The sequence below is a fragment of the Rhododendron vialii genome, chromosome 12a, assembly GCF_030253575.1.
Source record: "Rhododendron vialii isolate Sample 1 chromosome 12a, ASM3025357v1".
Taxonomy (NCBI): Eukaryota; Viridiplantae; Streptophyta; class Magnoliopsida; order Ericales; family Ericaceae; genus Rhododendron; species Rhododendron vialii.
In genome coordinates, this window is record NC_080568.1 from 18843143 (window position 1) to 18863851 (window position 20709).

The window sequence follows — 20709 nt, forward strand, 5'->3', positions numbered from 1 at the left end:
CTAAGAATACACTTCCTATGAAGAAAAGTAGCCACAATAAACAAGTTGTTGGAAAAATGCTGAAGAGACGTGATCTCTTACTATTTGGATTTGCTAGTAAAGATGGCTGCAAAGATTGACAACAATGAGTCTATAGACTATTATATATCAACCAATGTAATTATGCAAGTGTACTTCGCCCTTCAAAGGCAATATTTGACAAGACAATCTTGGTCAATATAATATAACCAAGAGAGAAACCAAGGCTTGGTAACACATACAGAAGTTAGGCCACAGACACTTTATGACATGTTGAGCAAACCAAAGAGGATGTGCAGAACTACAAATCTACAAGAAAGGATGCACTATGGTAATATAGTATATTATACTCCTATTATAGGAGAATATTTTCAGGAGATTAAATTGAGATTGCAGGTGAAAAAAGAAAAAGAGGTTCAGAATTATATAAATTGGCAACAGTCTTGAATCCACTCAATGATGAATTCTCACATAATGAACTACACTGGAGTTTAACCCCATTTTTTGTTCTTTTTGGGGCAAGTTCACTCCAAATTATATTATTTGAAATAAGAAAACAACCTCAAAATTCCAATCTGCAAGTAAATAAGTTCCTTTTTGTAACACCCTTAATATATGAGGGGCTTTTATGTTATACTTTAAACTTAAAGGACTAAAGTGCAATTTTTTTTTTTAGAATTGTGCATTTGTGCCGTTTGTGTGCTGAGGTGTGTGTGTGTGTGTTTCTTTTAAAACAAAGAAAAGAAGAAAAAAAAAGAAACCCATCAGGGGAGGAGTTGTTTCAACGTTAGAAGAGAGAGAGAAAGAGAGACGGTGGAAAGAAGAAGATGAAGAGTGACGGGGGAAGATAGGAACCTCAATTTCAATAGGTAATTTTTAGTCTCTTTACTTATGTTTGTGTTTGCACAGCAGATTTTGGGACAGATTGCAAGGGGTCTGTTCTGGGTTGATTTTTCATTCTTAGATTGTGAATTGGATTTTGATTCCTTCTTGATATTTAAAGAACACTCTCATCTCATTCTATAGCCGTTGGAATCGTTGAAAACCGTCAAGAACTCGACTTGCTATGGAATTTTTAAAGCTGCTATGCATAATGATAATATGTCCTGTTTTGACGAATTTTTCTCATTGACATGCCGATCATGTTATTTTTTGATAATTTTACTGTAGATGCCTCTTTGAGTTTAGTTTATGCTGTAAAAATTTCAGAATTTTCTGAGAAGTGTGGAAAAAGATAAAAATCATAAACCAAACTGGTGTCCGGTTCGCGTCTGTGCTACAGACACGTGTTGGAAAAACGGGCATAACTTCTTGCTCGGGTGTCTATTTTGCGAACCGTTTCTTGATTCAAGAACTAGACTCGTATATCTTTCTAAATATGTATGGGTTGTGCCGTGACTCTTTCTAGATTATAGCAGTTTTTTAATTAAAGTTCAGGTTTTGGGAAGTTCTGGAATTCTGGACAGCTTTTGGCTTGTGTTCTACGTGAAATTCCTCAAGTTTAAACATGCTAGGTGGACATGAGTTCTTTAAGTCTTAAACATTGATCAATTGGTGATGTTTTGATGTTGGAATTATTGGAAAATATTGAGTATGTGATTTTTAATGAGCATTCGATCGCAAACTGTTCTGTTGGAACTGTGATTTCTGTTTTAGATGTGTAACTTTATTTGAGCGTATCCAGGTCATTTGGACTCCGTTTAGGGCAAATTTTATATCGAGATTGATGTTCTGAGAGTGTACTTTCTAATAGTTGTAGTCTCGAAATCTAACTCTGCACCTATAGAATACTAAGGTCAGAATTCGTTTGGTGGTTCTGCTATATAGTGTGTTTGTGAGATTCTCGGGTTGGGGATGCGAATTGGTGAACTTACTTATGTTTTACCTTTGTTAAGCCTTTCAAGTATTTCTATACTAAAATGTTGAGCTTGTGGATAGGTGACGAGTCGGTGAATTAAGGAGCACCGAAACCATAGTTGTACTTTCTTTTGGAGTACGAGGTAAGTGTTTGATTCAAAAATGTTGTTCTATATTGAATTGAACTTTAATGTTGGCTTAGTGCCCGTGATTGGCTTTATGCCAAAAGGCTTTTATGCCTTAAGTTATTGGCTGCGTGCCTGATGATTGACTTTATGCCAAAAGGCTTTTAGGCCTTAAATTATTGGTTGTGTGCCCGGTGTTGCTTTTAATTGCTTGGTTTACTGTTTGACAAGTTGAGATTATCTTTTAGCTGTACCTTTAATATGGAATTGCATCCATGTCTCATAAACACTCCTGAATTCCATTTTGAAATCCAGTTTTGCAGGCGTTGTAAATATCCACTGCTGATTGTCATGTGATTGTACCCTCGCTTAGGGTAGCATGTCGGAAAGGCTGGACGAGTTTTGGCGAAATTTTGTAGATAGGGTTGTAGTTGCAGCCTACGTATATCTAGTTCATTGTATAGTTTAATACTTTCTTGAGACTTCTGTTGTGTTTGTAAGAACGATATGTTTTGCATTATCAATAAAACGGTTGTTGTTAACTTAGTTGATAAAACTTGAGATATAAGAATGGGTTGGTGGATGATGTTGCACCCTCATGTCGGTTTGGGCTCATTTGAGTGCTGACCGGGGTGGGGTGTGACACTTACTCTAATACTTGAATAAGACAATAATCTAACCCATAATTTTCTTGCCTCAAAGCTTATATGAATCACTCAATCATGAATAACATGGAAATTATGAATGACTCAAGCTTGCAATATAGGCAACATCAACATCAACATCTGCAGAAAGTCCTTTGCTAGGTGACTGTTTAGGTGACCTACTTTTAGGAGGTAATAGCATCCACAGTGGTATAATCAAAACCAAAAGATTGCTAAGGTTAGCAACATTTGCTCAAAAAAGAGCTCACATTAGAATAGACAAACTTAGCAACTCATTAAATTTTGGCCCTTTGATAATCAAAACTAGCAACATTTTGCCAATAACTAAGTTTAACTGTCCCCATATTTCCTCAATCAAGTACACCATCATTACACAAAAATCTTCTATCTCTTCCATGTTCAACTTGTTTCTAAGAAAAATACTTTTCTCTTCCATTTTCAACATATTTTTAAGAAAAATACTTTTAAAAACAGTTTTTATTTTTTTGCAAAATATGTTGGGACAGTTTACTGCTTTTATTTTATTTTGTCGTATGTAATTTCCTTATTGTGTTGGCTCACTTTATTGACTGTTTAAAGGCTTAATAATTAGTTTAAGTGTAGAATTAAAATAAAGCAAACATTAGTCGTATGTTGAATGATAATGGGCCGGTCTTGCGACTGAGCGAAGAGGGGTGCCTAACACTTTCCCCTGATCGTACTTTTGGCTCTCGTACTAAGAATCTCTATTTATTTTCTTAGTTTTAATAAACTAAATGGCGGCTTTATTTAGCGGTGATTGTTATCTTGTGGTGATGTTCCTAGCTATGGGAATATCCACGATTTCGATTTACAAAGAGGAAACAAGTATAGAGGATATCTGTGTGGCGATGCCCCTTCGGGGAGGTGTCCACATTTTTTTGCAAAAACAGTTTATTGCAAAACAGTTTTTTTACTAGAACTTTTTTCCAAAAAGTTTTTTTAGACTTTTTCCCGAAAACTGTTTATTTTTTAAAATCAAAAATTTCAAAAAACTATTCTCTTTTTTCCTGAAAACTGTTGTTTTTTTAAATCAAAGTTTTCAAAAAATTATTCTCTCTTTTTCTAATAACCTGTTTTTAAAAACTATTTTTAAAAAATTGTTTTCTATGTCCCAATTTTTAGATTTTTATAAGTTGAAAATGTGACATGGCAAGTTTTGGTTATTCAATTTTGATTGTACCATTGTAGACCTCTACATTAACCTTAGCAACCTCTTAAATGGATAACCAAAATATGAGGCATCTTTTGATTATTAACTTTTGGTTATTCCACTGTGGATGCTCTAAAAGGTCAAATTATTTGTCGGAGTTTTCTTTGTTTTCATTCCCCATGGTTCTCGGTTAACTGGGTGCATTCAATGAGTTGTAGAACTCTTCGTAGAGAGGCGATTACAGCTTCTTCAGATCTTCTTCAGATCTATGGCCTAAAGGAGTTTATAGAGAAAGTGAACTAGAATGAGATTTTGAGCTTGCAGATACCACAAGGAAAATTTGGAAAAGAAAACCTATGTGGAAGCCATAATACCTTTTGATGAAGGAATGCTCTAATTTTTGACTCAGTAACTTCATCATCACCCTCAGTGGGACCACTTGGGAACGTAAAATATATGTTCCCCATTAGAAGATGCTCCAGGAACTTCTGCAGCCTCGTTAATTGTCCATAAAATAAGTTCATTCTACTTTTCTCCAGCTCTGGACTTACATCAAACTTGCATGGCCAATCATCGTCAGGAATCTCCTACCGGGGTACCGTATCCACCTCAACTTATTGCCACCTCAACAGTTCAGATGAAAGCTAAACTCTAACAGTTACGCGAGCTGAAGGAACAGGGAGTAATTCATTAAGAACTGGCATGGAAGGTATCCAAATTTGAGGGGACTTCCCCCCAAAGAAACGCCTCGCAACCCACTATTTAGAGACTTGGACCAACCAACCTAGCAAGAATCTTCCATTTTCTTCCCATTGAGACACACACAAGTATATGTAAAACTCATCAATGGTATCTAAAAACAACAAACTATTCCCACAAACCTAATGATGACGCTATCCTCGTGATTCGATGAATCTCCTTTTATCTCATGGGATTCATATCAAACTGAAACCATAAAAAGTACTTGAATCAATAGGTTCGACTACCTTTTTTTTTGGTAAATTAAACTTTTATTGAGCAAACAAACCAAAAGTTCGACTCCTTGAGTAACTAATCAGTAATTTCCATAAGTGAACAAATGTTCCTAAGTGATTCGTGGAAGACTTGCTGAAACAACCAATTTGTATTCTGCCCTGTTAGCAAGCTCAAAGAAATTTTGTAGTTCTTTTTTTTTTTTTTTTGAAAGTCAATATTTTGTAGTTCACACAGGTAAAATGTTGCATAGTTTTCTAATCTAGAAAGATTTACAACTTGCCTGCCAAAGGATGCACAATAGTGACTCCATCTGGTTCTGAGCAACTGAATCACCAATAAAAGCTATTGTCTTCCCTCTCATCAATTCCTGAAATTTCTTACCATCAAATCTTGGGAGGTCACACTTGGAAGGTTTCCATCGCCAATTTTCATATTCTCTATCTGGCCTCCCATTACCCTGGCAGTTCTGCATTTGTGTCAAGACGGGGCATGAGTTATTTGTGTATAGTGGTCCAGTTGAATGATAGACCCATTTTCCATGTAACATATCACATCCTATATACAGAGAAAGGAGGAAAACTAATGTAAGAGCTGAAACAAAATATATTTGTGATACGTAAAGAGCAACATACTTCTTTTCAAAAATGGCAAGTACTTGGAATGAAATAGTCTTCAGTTGAGGCCCTCACAGTATACACGACCCTCATAGTATACACGAGAATTGCAATTTTTCATGCTTCAGGGCTTCAGAAGAGAATAATCATAAATAGATATGCAAGGGGATAGACATGAAACTTATCATCAGCGAGCAGAGTGGCCATGCTAATTCACGAAACACATATTTGGGCAATTTTTTTCTCAGCATTCATTAAACCACTATGAGAAACTTCTTCCCATCTTTTATCGTCATTCTTGCTGCAATATGAAACCAATCAGATCTATCTATTTATCATGTGTGGCTAGCGAGCAGGCAATGAATTGATAGCAAGCAGGAAAGTGATTCTTCGCTACAAACTAGTACTTCTTTTCTAAATTCCTACAATACCATTTGTAAGAGGGCTGCTCATATTAACAACTTTAGTAAGTTATTCTTGAACGTTAGTATCTTAGATTCACCTATCATCTTTTTATAAGGAGATATGTGCTAGAATATCACCATAAAATGTCTTGCCTAAAAGGAGAGATATGACAGACATGATAGAATGCTGGTGACCGGTTCCCTCCTACTCCCTTAGAAGAATAGAAGCAACAGCCTCCCATTTCAATCCAGACATCTCTGTTGTCCAACTGAAGCTATCGGCGCCTTATTCATTGCAGTCCGTTTGTTTGGCCTTAGAAAAACGACTTGATTAGATGAAAACTAAGTGAGGGAATTTATCGTATAGGTGAAAAACAGTGAAGTATTATTCCACCAAAAGCCAAGGTATGGAATTAATGGTTGATAACTTTCATCGAACAGTTGGAATGCGTGAAATCACAAGGAACCCTAAGGAAGTATAAACCGAAAGGATTCCAGTGAATAGGCACCCCATAGAGAGAGAAGTTACCTAGAATATCACAGAGGCGAACCCAAATTTATATCATCTTAAAGTAAAGCAGAATCAAACTTCATAGATGCTTCAACTACACGATCATCCTTATCATCTATCTGACACATGTCATCATCACAACAAATTGAACCCCAAATTGGTCCTCTACCAAAGAGCTTCTCAGGAGTTGAGCACCTCACACTAATAGAATCATCCTTCAATGGAGTGATACCACGTTCCAGAGCATAAAAGCCTCCTCAAGAGTGATAATCACAATAGCATGCAATACTAAACTTGAATGCATGAAAAATAATTTACTTACGAGGGCTTAATTTTGATCTCAGGTGTTGCCATCCGTTTTCCAAAATTTGGCTGATAATTGTAGATTAATAAAATCACAAAAGCTTACCTACTGCTGTTATTCAGATCAATTGCTTCACCCGCGATGATAAAGAACCAATCTCTTCTTTAATTGCTTTTAACAAATCACATCAATATTTCACTGGAAAGAACAGAACAGACCAAAGCGTGTCATGAACAATTTGAAGATGGCCAAACCATTGCAACCCTTGGAGACCAAAGCCCCACAAACAATTTTCTCAATAACATAAAGCAAAAATCTAACCACATCCATCACAAAAAACCCCAAACCATTCACTCTAGCATAACTAGAGAGAGAACAAACTACTATCATGAACAATTTGAAGATGGCCAAACCATTGCAACCCTTGGAGACCAAAGTGGAGACCAAAGCCCCACAAACTATTTTCTCAATAAAATAAAGCAAAAATCTAACCACATCCATCACATAAAAAAAAAAACCCAAACCACTCACTCTAGCATAACTAAAGAGAGAACAAAATACTTACCCAAAAAAAAAAGAGAGAGAACAAACTCACCACTGGCTGAGCGTCAAAAGAAGCAAAACATGAAACAAGCCTCCAAACCAACCCAGAGAAGAACACGAGCAGAACCAGGCCAGGGCAAAAATGAGAGAAAGAACCAGGCTTTATATATGACCTGTATTCTCTATTCTTAGTGCACAAGCAACAAGTACACTATTCCTCCAACCACTCTCATCCATTCTGCCCCCCAGAGAAGTACGTACGGTGGAGCAGGAAAATCACGTGGACAAGCCATAAAATGGACGAAACAACTTGCAAAGACCAAAATTACCAAAACACGCCGGCAACAAACAAAAGCAAACCCAATGGATTCAAGGGCATTTACGACATCTCAACAACAATATAGTGATGGAGGAGCCATCCTCCAAAACCTGACCAATTCTCTTTTATAATACTTCGTATGGATATCATCTAGTTGATCCACCAACTACAAGGTTTATCTGCCAGTAGTTCGCGATGATGATCAAATAATATTAGACAAAAAAGGTTTGACTATAATTTCATAATTCTAAAGCATAGGAAATGTGGATTGTGTATGATAACAAACAAAAACGAAACTAATGCAGTAGGTTTAAGGGTATGTATGTCATTTTGAGTCCTTTGTACTAAAGGGTCTATAAATAGGGGTCTAGAGTGCTCATTAGGTAGCTTTTGATTATTAAGAATATTGAATATATTGATTGAAACATAGTTTCTCTCTCTACCCTATGGGGTTTATCCCCTTGAATGGGATTTTGTTCCCTTATTTGAATCTTTAATTCCCTTTGATATTTTAATTGCATCATTTGGTATCAGAGCACCTAGGCTCGATCCCCACTCTTCATCTCGCCAGAAACTTTGCCGGAAACCTAAACCTCGCTAGAAAACCTTGCCGGAAAAATCTCTCCAGAGCTCATTTCCCTAGATCTTCCTATTTCACACTATCTTAGACTAAAATCACAACCCAAATCAACCATTCGGAGTTCTAATCTCTCATTCGCGACCTATTGGAACCTGTACGAAACCAAAATCAACACACCCGTACGACCACCCCCAAGCCTGTACGACCACAGACGGAGCTCAAAACCCTCAAAGCTCACCAGTACAACCTTCGATTCTTCTGAATCGACTAAACCGAAGGCAGTCGAATGCATTTAAAGGCTGTAGACATGATTCGAACACTGTTCAAGTTGATTCGGTCCTCGTTCATCCAGATCTGAGCTCGAATCTGCAATTTCAAGCACCAATCGAGTGATTGGGTACTTTTCGAACCTCAATCTGACGTAATCGGACCTTGAATTAGCGATTCTGAACTGCCAAACACCATTTCAGCACTCAGAACAGTGAAATACCCCTTCGAAATTCTACTTCAGCACTTGAATCAGATCGTTTGGCCATTTTCGGAGCTCAAAACAGTGACTTATAGCTGCGAACTACTATTTTGGCACTCGAATCAGTGTTTCAGGTTTGATTTCAGTTGGGTCTCTTTCATTTGTTCTATTTGCTTCGATTTCTTGCGGTTTATTGTTGGGTTGTCACTATTTGGAATCATTTGTGTCGATTGAATGTGATTTGAGGCTGTTTGGGTACTGAGTTAACTGGGTTTGATCAATTTTGCACCGAGTTGACTGAGTTTGGGTTTAAAATCACTGAGTTGACTGAGTTCGGTGACTGAGTTGATTGGGTTTTCAATATTTGAGATTGATTTGCTTGTTTGGAGTTGATTGTGGTATTGTAATGGCACTAAGAGATAGAGAAAGAAGAGGTAGAGGTAGAGAAGTTATAGGAAAGTTTGGTGATGAAATTGATACTTATAGCAATTCAAATTGCAGGAGGAATAAAATTAAAGAGTTGAGTGAACAAGTTGCTACCTTGTATGACAAGGTGCGATGTTTGCGACGTCCGACCGAAAGGAATGATTCCATTGCATTGGAAATTCGTTATGATGCTCCGCATTGGCATAGAGCAAATTTGGTTGGATTTGAATACACATCGGTGAATGATGTTGATAATGAACTTCCTAAGTTTTGTGGAAGCCCACTAGAGTTCGTTGGTTGGTTGAACACCATTGAGAGTGTGTTCGAATATTGTTTTGTTACCGAAGAAAAGAAGGTGAAGTTGGCATCTACTTGCCTTAAGGGAAGAGCTTCGGATTGGTGGACACAACTCAAAGTTAGTCGACAAAGGAGAGGCAAAAAAAAGATTAAGGAATGGAGTAAGATGAAGAAGAAGCTCAAGGAGGAATTCTTACCTTTCCCTCAACATCCCAATGCCGTTTCCTTGACTAGTTTTGGTAAGAGCAAGTCCTAAGGGGCTATCCCAATTGAAAATCAACCTTTAACCAGCACCTTGGAGGATAGAAATCCGTCACCTTGTGGAATATTCAAATGCTTCAAGATTGGGGGATCATCTCTTGAGTTGAAAGTTGGTGAAAAGGCTAGTGATCATGTTCTTAATCCTCTCTTTGTCAACGAGGTGAAAGAACCAAGTTGTGATGATGATTATCGGTATACTAATGTTCCAATCTTTGATGAACATCCAAGTGAAGAACTTGAGGGTGTTCTTGGAGATGATTGTGTATTTGAGATTGAAAATGAATGTGAAGATTTACCCATCTTTGATGTGCCTCTAAAGGAAGATTTTGGAGGTGTTTTGGAAAGCGTTCCCGAGTTTGATGCGTTTTCAAAGGAGGACAATGATGATGATGATGTTCCTATCTTTGATGAACTCTCACACAAAGATTTGGAGGATGATTTTGCCTTTGAGACTAGTGGTAATTTAGATGGTGCTCCAATATATGACAAGTTTGAAGAAGAGTTTGGTGGTGATAAAGAAGAAAGATTTGATGATGTTGGTGGTAGTAGTATAGAACAAGAAATGCCTATTCTTGTGAACAATTAGCCTTGCCTCTTGCATTGGGAAGATAGGGGACAAATACAAGAAGAATGGCATGGAGGTGATGTTGCATTGTGTGTGCTACCAAAGACAAATGAGATTGCTTTCAATCGCTGGACCGGAAAAGTTGCTGATCAAGGATTTATTCCCGGGGTTTTATAAAACGCCGGAAATAGTTGCCAAAACGCAGGGAAACATAACCCCGGGAAGTATTCCCGAGCCCGGCAATCGCGGCATTCAGTGCAAACGCCGGGAAAAACACCGGGAAGGCTTTTCCCGGCGTTTATTTCACTATTGCCGCCAGAAAAAGTCTGATTTCTTGTAGTGTCAAACAATGAAGAGGAGCATTTTGAGTTCCCAGTTTTCTGATAAGGATACACACACATGCAAATCTGGGTAGCTAAATGTTCAGAAGCCCATTCATAATATTTAGGATGGTCGGGCTCAAGTAATGTGTGGACAATTCTAGACCCAGTTCAGGAGATTTGAATGTTTGGTAGAAGAATGTTCAGAAGCCCCCTAGCACTGGTTTGGGCATGGTTCGTACTCACCTAGTTTGGACAATTCCAGACTGGCCAGTACACGAGCTTTGCTTGTGTTGGAGTGATAAAGAAGGTTAAATAAACTTGCAATTAAGCCCATACAATCATCTGATGCCCAATAGGGTATAATCCCAAATTAAGAAGCGCAAACACTTCAAAGAAGGATACGTGTCTGACACGAACACTTTTCAGACACTATCAGACACGCGTACGATTCTCTTTTTATTGCGTCCATAAATAAGAAAAAACTACTTAATTCCAACATTTTTGTAACTTGTCAGACACTTAGGATTCTATGACAAGTAAATTGGTATGGAATAGACACTTCTTAAATACTTCCTAATGTCGAATTATCAAATTTTTGAAATTAGACATCCCCATCTAATACAAGTTGGACAGATTCATGTTCACTACCAATTTTGTGGAGAAATAAAAAAAGGTTCTTTAAATAAATAAATACTAAGTAGAGGATTTAGCATTTCCTAGCTTTGTCCATGCATTCTTTTCAAAGATTTCTGAGTCCCGTGTCCATCAAGATTCTTTGTAACTTCTTGTACCTTATCCATTATTTCATACAGGACGTAAACTTATGGTGACATGAACGCAAGACAACAAATCCGCATGTCTATATCCTACTTTTTAGATAAATAGTGTATCCGCGTGTCCATGGCCATATCTGTGCTTCTTAATTCTCAATCCTAGGTGATGTGATTCCCCAGAACTAACAAGTACGATAACATGTTCACAAACAAAGCTCATACACAAAGGAGCTATATAACCTCTGTTAGATAACATAATAAGTAAGCATTTGCTAGTAACTGAACTAACTATTCTCAAACCAAAACACAAGTCAAAGGCAGCTAAAGATGTTGAATGACAGACTTAGCATGAAGATTACTGTGTCAAATAACTTCCAAATGCATAAGTTGGAATCTGAATACAACTTACATATAGCAATATAGGTTTTGCATCCGAACAGTCCCAACAGAACCATTGATTATCCTGGGGCCTTTCCGTATGGAACCGTATTGTGAAAACATACTGTGAGACTTTCCAGTGTCTGAACGCATTTTTGGTTTTCGTAATCCCACAACTGTAACCTGTTCCGAAGCATATTTTCAAAATAATACAGAAAATCTTATCTTGTCAAGCAGGATCAGAATCCAAAGTGTAGTAGTAGTTCATCAACAGTGTTGAAAAAACCTCCTACGCAGTATCATCCAAATCCATATACACCACAAAAAGCTAACGTGAAAAGTCATTGGCTGTGTTCGTTTTGCATATTTGGGTATTTTAGTTTTCGTAGTGGGTGGAGAGAGAAATATGGTAATGATTAGAAAACAAAACTAAAACAAAAATAAAATGTGAAACGAACAAGGCCATTGTCTATCAAATGGGAATCTCCAACGTCAAATTGAGGCTTGTGGAGCAAAGATTCAAAAGGAAACAAGAAGATTCCAGATCACCAAATCTGCAAGAAGCAATTGTCAATAGGCCAAGACATCCAATTTCACCCCCGGTTACCATGGATGAACAAGTCATTAGTTCTGGAAAACCACTCATTGCTTGCGTGCAAATAAAAATTGCTGATGGAACTACAAACAGATGTTAAAGATGGCAGGCAAATAAGCGCCATCGCAAAACTAACGCAAGTCAAATAAACAAAAAACAAGAAAGTTTATTTTCTCTTGAGAATATAGCCCTTTTACATATTCAAAATAATTTTGATTTTCCTGTCAGAGAAGAATTGGCGTAGCTTCCAAATTATTCTACAAGTGTGTGAGTAGGTGTACAAATCTCCATCAAGACCCCTACACATCTAGAGGTGCAATTTGCAACTACTAAAACTAAACAACCTAGTATTTGATTAAACAAAAGAAAGATCCAGAAATACGACATTTGTAGACAGGCATATAGGGTGAGAAGAATATAGCAGAACAGATTGAAGCATTAAGTGTGAAGCAAAACTATCTGTGGTTAGATTCATGAAGAGAAAATTAGGCATTTAAGACACAAATAAAGTCCCAATCTTGTGCATTATCGGGAAAGAAGTTGAAATAATGACAAATATGATTCACCAAAATACGAACAAGGGCTTGTTAATCTAGTAACAACAGCTTCATAGAGGCAATCAAGAGGAAGCTTAAAGAACCCACTCACTTCCACAAGTATTTCAGTTGTCTGTAAAGGTATTGTTGCATGTGAATATGTGTTTATTTGATAGAGCTGCAAATGACTATGGCTTCATATACCTATTTTATAGTACACTATAATAAGGCAACACCTATTCTGGTTAAGACAGGATTTGGTCTGGCTAGCCATACTTTTTGTTCTCCAATCCTAACCAAAAGATTTAAAACAGTCCACTTAGATTGTATTCCAGATCATTAGTTACTTCTCAATGTTCTTAGAGAAAACTATGGCAGGTTTCTATATGCAACCAAGCAAGCAACATGGATATATGGACATGAGACACGGACATGAGGGTACGTTTTTCTATGGTTAACTTAATTCATAGACCAATACAACACCACAGGAGCAGAGAGGCACCAAAGGAAACAAAGCCAAACTCACCCTCCCCTTACACCATTCACAACATGACAAAACACAGATTAAAGAAACAAAGCTCATCAAGACTTATGAACAAGGATGCATTGTGGAATGGGCCAATCTCAAATGATTAGTTTATTTTGATACGTCCTTTTCACTCCCCTCCACTGCAGCTCTAACATCCCTTTCATTAAGAGCTTTCAAGCAAGCCATATCCAAGCATTTAGCCCCAAAATTCTGGTGTTCATCTCACCCCCAGAGCTGATAAACAACAGCTGCAAGGGAAGGTTCATAGATTGCATGACTCAATTCTTCCCATTCCGATGGTGACTAGTACATTCCACTTCCTCACCTAGAGTACTTGGAGATTTAGCAAGGTTGTTCTTCCATAAAAAGTTATCCCAGATAGAAGTTGATAAAGGGAAAAAGAGAATAGATCATATATGGTCTCACAAGACTGGTTGCAGAAGACATAAGTGTCCTCAACAGATTTACTTATCCCCCCACCACAAATCTATCCCCTTGTTCAAAGCCTACCCAAGACAGCCATCCAAAGGAAAGTCACCTAACTACTTACTTGCCCAATGCCTCGTTGAACTTTCAATCACCCTTCTTCACGATTTTAATTGACAATTCATATGCCACATAGAGCATTCAAATTTACCAAATAAACCAGTTATACACAAATCAAAGCCGTAAGGACCCATAAAGCTATAGAATGACATAATTCCATCTAGTTTTAACCAACAAAGCCAACATATAAGATGTTACTTGAACTACCTGATTGGCCAGTTCAAATTGGGATTGGGGCACAAATCCTTTTCGTCTCTTGTGAAGAAAATAGAAGCCTCTTACTGGTGGCATTGCCTCACAATTTACCCTCTCCATGATGTCAAAAAAAGGAAGAAAACAACTAATTAGAATTAGCAAGGAGGCCTTTTGAATTAGATCCACTGTTGGGATTTAGAAATTACAACTTCATGGATCACATTCGACATACAGTGTTCTCTAAATTGAATACAAAAGAGATAGAACTAATCTCTCAAACAAAAATATAAATTGATCTTAAAAGGGGCAAATGACAATCATTTGAAAACCAAATTCAGCTATGGAGCCACTTAGTCCTTTTCTCTTTGTTAGAGCAATACTACTTAACTTGAGCCAAAGTATCATGTCGTGTCATTGAATTTCCAAACATTTGCATGTCCAAATGTGAGTGGCCCGTTTAATTATACGTTTCAGTAACACCAGCAGTTCATGAAGAAACCCACAAAAACATGTACAGAATGTTAATGAACTATCTATAGAACTCTGTAGAAGTTAAATCCCAACTGAAATTAAAAAATCCATACCTTGTCAAAAGTTTGTGTTACTTTCCTCATCACGAACCTCTAGGATTTAAGTGCCGACTACCCGATACTTTATATAGCAAACTGTAATCAGAGGGATAACGAAGATGTCAGTAACGACACAAAACTCATTAGTAGAGAGTCATGGGAATGCAAGAACTTCAACAAACAACACATGCCCACTTTGCTCCAATTGTAAATTCTATATGGGTAGGAGGAACCAGAACTAAAGATTGATCAGAACCATGAGATTACACAAAACAAAAAGTCTAAATAGTGAGTGAGAAAGCGGAACTAAAAAATACATTATAGAAAAGCATGAAATTGAAAAGATTATGAATAATTAGACAAAAATAATTCACTCAAATCTCATCAAACAACCAATTTACATGCTTGAACTAATGGATTTCACACATTTTGCCACACAAAATTGATTCCATTTTGTGTAACTTTAAAAATCACATAATGGTTGATGAAGTATCTGTACAAAGCAATTAACTAGCAAGTAAACCAAAAAATACAAAGCTTAACTAAACCAAATATGCTTACTTCCAAAGGAAAACTACTAATCACCTAGGAGGGCATTCTGTCAAACACCTAGTAGGCGTTCTCTTCTCACAGTTTTGCCTCGCTCTTCTTCCCTAACAATAGGGCAAAGGGTTAGCACCATACCTCAGTTTAAGACAACAACAATACACTATAAATAGAAGAAATTAACTGCAAAATAAAAAGAAAATGATTCTTCTCAAAACGGATTTCAAAAAATTACTAATTGCTCCACTACCTGAGAAACGTGAGGGGGAGAAGAGACAGGAGCATTTACCAGAGGTCATAGTTTGGTGGTCCGGATGGAAATAGGAGGGGAGATCGATGCATTCATGGAGACGGAGGGAGACAAAGTAGAAGTCTTCAACAGTGGCATCCCGATCAGCAGTTGGCGGAGCTATCACTAAATTTTCTGGAAGGGAGAGAAGAGGGAGGAGTCGCTGCTGGGACTCTGTGAGGGAGAGCTGGAGAGAGAGAGAGAGAGAGAGAGAGAGATCTACAGCTGTTATCTCTTCACTTGATTTTGGTGGGCTGGTGAAGTCCTCACCGTTGGATTAAAGTGGGCTGCTTATGGGAGTTGGGGTGCAGAGGAAGCTCTTCTCTTCTACTTCTATGATCAAACGGCTGAAAATATAAGAGATCTAAGGGCTGAAAATATAGGAATTCAAAAAGACTGAGCTGCATTGTTATCTATAGCTAGATAGCTATCTAGAGATAACAGCGGTATATATAAGCCAGTTTTTTATGTCTTAGTTTGAGCAAAATATGCATAGAAATATGACATACTTACACACACACCCTATCCGTGTTGAGCTCCCGTCTCTCGTGTCAATGACCGTGCTACATGGTTGAAGACTAATGAAATGAAGAAAGGTGATACAGTTACACGTAGAAAACCCCTGCCCCCATTTGCCCATAACCACAACTCAGCTCAAATAAACCTGATTGGAAATATTCCACAAATCTTTTTGTTCATTCAGGGGAAAAAAAATCTAGGCATAACATGTCAATGTATCAAGGAAAAAGGGATAAGTGCAATTATCTGCCCTCTTCTTACAACCAGTTCTCGTAAATCCAAACAGTAGAATTAACCTTCAAAAGATAGCAAAGAGACATAGTACCATCATTTGCCCCCAGCCCCACCACACCCACACCCACACCCCCTAAAAAGAAAACATCAAAAGATCCTCAGCTCAAATTCTCGAGTTCCTACAGCACACTGCACGTAAATAGCAAAAAAGAAAAAAGAACCAATACTCAGGCTTGGGTTTTGTTGTAACCTTTTCCATTCATTATTGCTATTCTTGTACTAATTGCAAAGTATTCCATTGGCAAGGCTAGTGTTTAATTTCAACCTCATTCCATTCTCTCTCTTTTCGGTTACTGAGACTAGTGTACTCTAAGAACCTATAAACTCAACCTACTCATATATTTAGTTAATTTTGAAACCCTAAGCAAAACCAATGTCCTGTTGTCATGAAAGAGTAATTACGAATGACAACAAATGGCCAACAATCTTTTAGAGGCACTATCTGTTTAGTACCACTTAAGCAACTCCACGAACTATAATTGATATAGATAAAGAAATCATTGCCAACAATCACCCCAGAGAAGCTTTCATACTATAATTGGAGCCAGCGAAGGCACAGACCATTACAAGGATACTAAACTGTGATTAAATGGAGCCAAGTATATTGGTTACCTATAGCCAAATACTAACCAAACCAAACCAAACCAAACCGAGCCTTACGTCCCAATCACTTGAAAAGAATGTCTAAGCATATTCCGATAATTAATAGTGTCTACCTTCAATAATGACAAGAATAGTCATTCTTGCTTCATTAGCCGTAATCCAAAACTGCAAAGGGGCTAAAGTTTCTGTTTTTCTCTATTTGCATCAACCTGAAATTAAAAAGAAACCAAAAAAGAACGTAAGGCAAATTTTCCTCAATAGAGAGTACAAACAAAAACAAAAAGATAAAAATCAGAAACCTGCTATATTTTTGCATTAGTTATTTGGGCTTCACTAGCCGTAGTCCAGAACTGTAAAGGTTCTATTTACCCTAGCATCTCTCTATTTGCATGAACCTGAAATTTGAAAGAAACAAAAAAAGAATGAAAGGCAAAGTTTCTTCAACAAAGAGTAAAATAAAAGAAAACATAAAATCAAAAACCACACCCCTTGTCGCAAGAGCTAAAACTGCAAGAGATTGCATGCAAAATTCCTTCCCAATCTTGTGGGTTGTGGATGTGGGGGCATATGATTGGCTAGGGGATTGGAAGCCAACCTAGTTGAGATGCTCTCCTATTAGTAGTGATGCTATTCCCGCATTCCACATAAAAAAAGAACTACGAAAGGCTTGATCCTGTAAAGGGTACGTAGGAAGTCTTGTAGAAAGAAAAAAGACGCAGCCACAAATATCAAACAACTTCATTTTTCCAAAGAACTAAGGAAGCCTTGATCCCGTTGAGGGTACGTAGCTAGGCAATCTAACAGCTAAATTAGATGCAGCCACAAAAACAAACTAAGACATTTTGGTCCAAGTCGATATTCCTTTTGTCGGACCGCTTTTCCACCATCTCCTCTAAAACCAATTGGTGTTAGGGAAGGCTTCAATTAAGTCTTTTATGGCATTCAACATCGCACCTGCAAGTCTGTTTTTAGAGCGGTCACACGGAGTGGCATTGTGTAACCAAATCCAATAGGGCACTCCGGGCCCAACAATCCCTCCCTCACTCCCGCGATTCGAACCCATGACTTCAATTAAGCCATGGGTTAGGGAGGGCTTCAATAAAGTCTTTTATAGCATTCGACATTGCACCCGCAAGTCTGTTTTTAGAGTGGTCGCAGGGAGTGGCATTGTGTAACCAAATCCATGGGGACACTCCGGCCCAACACCTTTGATTGGTTGATCATGAAGAAGCTCAGTTCAGGCTAAATAGTTCTAATGAACTATCATTGTTCCTAAAAAAACAAAGGTCGAGCCTTGTCCATGTTCAAATAAATGTTTACATAAACAATGCTCGAGGGGCCACTGTTAAAATACGAAATTTCACATTTAAGTTAAAGTGAGCCAGTTCCCTTAACTTAAGGGTGGTTAAATTATACATGTGCCTATACTATACACATGTAACAGAGTATACTTTGTTGGGTCAACTTGTTTCTTCAAAGTTCCAACAAACTCAAAGGTTAATTACACAAATTACAAAAAAGAAGAAGAAGAAGAAGAAGAAGAAAATGCACACACAACTACGTGTATATGTTGAAGGCAAAGGGGACTTGGCACTTGGCAGCTATATAATTTGCTGCACAGTTAGTTCCATCAGAATATATGGAATCCTCAAGTGGTGGGCATATGCATGGGAATGTTAATGGCAGTTTTCTACTACCAAGCCATGCACCAGTGGTTTTCCTAATTGATACAAATCAATAAGCCAATAAAAAATAAATAAGAAGCAAAGAGAGGAGCAGTTGTGTTTCTCATTGAACAACCCACGTGCATTTTGCATTTTGGGTAGTTCTTCCCCACCAACTCCATTGCCCAACGTGGGCTAGTGGGAGAAATAACTCCTAATCTTTCTCTATATACACATGGTGTTGTGGCCATATAAAAGGGAGATTTCATTCGTGAAAATTTACAAAAAAAGGAGAGGATTACCGTGTGACCAATACATGGAGATGAGAAAAAAATAAGCACCGTGCGAGACAACTTGGAAGAAGAAAAAAGGGAAGAATAGAAAAGCGTCCTAGATTTTCTATACCAGTGTGGGTTCCGTACCCTCTCAATCCTTCTCCCTCACTCTTTCTCTCTCGCAATGGGTTTTCTATATACCCTGTTCTGAAAAGTTCAGTCCGCAATCAAAGCCGAAGTACTCGTTCATTACACCCCCATGTGACCATATTAGAGGTGGCAAATGGGAGGGTTTGGGCAGGTTCAAACGGGTCATGGGTTGAATATGGGCTGGTCGAATACGAGTCAATAGTAGTCGGGTTGAAACGGGTCGTGACCCATTTTCCTTCCTTTTCTCCCCTTTTCAAATATAACTCAAAACCAACTCCCGCAAAAGACTATTTCGAACTCCCACCCTCTAATCCTAGATATCAACATTAAAATTGACCATAAATCATGAGGGAAATCACTAGAAAACCCTCAGTTCATTGAAATTGGAAGAAAAAGTAACTTTTTTAGGTTGGACTCCAAATGACACGAATAAAGAAATCACAACAATTGCGAATTCTATAAATAACTTTATAACTAACCTAACCCTAAATCAAGAATGAAATCACTACAAAACCCAAAAAAAATTCTCTAAATTGGCAGAAGTACAAACTTTTTCTGATTGGACCCTAATTGAAACAGTCTCAGATGTAAACAAATCGCAAAAAAATTTGAATACTGAAAAGAATTCCATGACCAACCTAACCCTAAATCAGGAGAGAGAGAGAGAGAGAGAGAGAGAGAGAGAGAGAGAGAGAGTTTGCCTAGATTGAGCTCGGAACTATATTTGCAATAGGTTCGATCTTCGGTGGTTTGTGAGGTGGTGGTTGCCGTAGTAGATTTGAGAAGGAGAAAGAAAGGAGGGGTGGTGGTTGGCATAGCAGCTCTGTGGAAGAAGAGGAACAGAGAAGTGAAGAGGGAAGTCATAGCAAATGAGAAGACGTGGGTGAGAGAGAGGGGTGGGGTGTGGGGAGCGTTGAGAGAGAGGCATGGGGGTGAGGGAGCAATTGAGAGAGAGGGGTGGGATACAGAAGACGTGGTATACTGGTAACAACCGTGTGTGTTGATGAGCGCCAGAAGTTGGAGAGGTCAAATTCATCCCAGTCGTTGCTCAATCTAGCTCTTAATCCCGGCCCTTGAGCAAAAGGCTTGAAACAATCCGAACCATCAATTAAGCACCAATAGATGTAGGCCATTGGATTTATGTCTTGGTTCAAAAACTTCCCTTTCTTATTTCTTAATCCCAGCCCTTGAGCAAAAGGCTTGAAACAATCCAAACCATCAATTAAGCACCAATAGATGTAGGCCGTTGGATTTATGTCTTGTTTCAAAAACTTCCCTTCCTTATTATATAGATAATCCCTTCCTTCTCTTGGATTTATGGGCGTATCCACCTCATGTGAAAAGACGATGCCCTCATTTTTGGCTTGCCCGGGGCCCAGCCAATTGGTTGTTGGACCAACCTATGGTGTGTCCCGGCAAAGCGCCTGGTTGTTGGTAAGGAGCGTGAGCGGGCGGGTAACTCACACAAGTGAAGGACCCCCGTTGGGCCTTTCTGAAGTGCTTCCCTGTATCATCCCTCATGCCAGCAGCACCAAGAGTCCTTGAGGATTTCCATTAGTGTTTGCTTCAGTTTTCTGCAGATAGATAACCCGAGTTTGATTAGAATGGGTAGTCTCACGCTGCTGAATGCCAAAGTGTCACCGAGTACCTGAAGCTAAGTAGCAATCTTATCATTTGATTGGTACCATAGAGAGTCGATTTTACCAAGAAATCCTTCCTTTAATGCCAGACATACCATTTTTTTTTTCCAAGAATTCAGTCTCTTCTTAACATCGTCAAGAGTTGAAAACTCTGACACGTTACCTCTATAATAAAAATATT

The 20709-nt window shown here is 38.1% G+C and overlaps 1 protein-coding gene across 1 annotated transcript; it reads right to left on the bottom strand.

Annotated features, from left to right (window-relative positions):
• Positions 1-4796: 4796 nt before the first annotated feature.
• On the bottom strand, positions 4797-15725 carry LOC131310082 (uncharacterized). Its single transcript, XM_058336885.1, has 8 exons — positions 15384-15725; positions 15134-15201; positions 14564-14644; positions 13992-14091; positions 11610-11761; positions 7240-7360; positions 5044-5277; positions 4797-5000 (listed from the first exon to the last, which is right to left on the bottom strand). Exons 4-7 carry the CDS (start codon positions 14073-14075, stop codon positions 5071-5073), a joined length of 564 nt encoding a protein of 187 aa, XP_058192868.1. The 5' UTR covers positions 14076-14091; positions 14564-14644; positions 15134-15201; positions 15384-15725; the 3' UTR covers positions 4797-5000; positions 5044-5070.
• Positions 15726-20709: the final 4984 nt, after the last annotated feature.

Coding starts and splice junctions, on each gene's coding strand:
- LOC131310082 (XM_058336885.1), bottom strand. CDS start 14,075: ATGCCACCAGTAAGAGGCTTCTATTTTCTTCACAAGAGACGAAAAGGA. Junction 7,361..11,609: donor CAAAACCTATATTGCTATAT/GTAAGTTGTATT, acceptor TAGAGAATACAG/GTCATATATAAAGCCTGGTT. Junction 5,278..7,239: donor CTTTTGACGCTCAGCCAGTG/GTGAGTTTGTTC, acceptor ACACAAATGCAG/AACTGCCAGGGTAATGGGAG.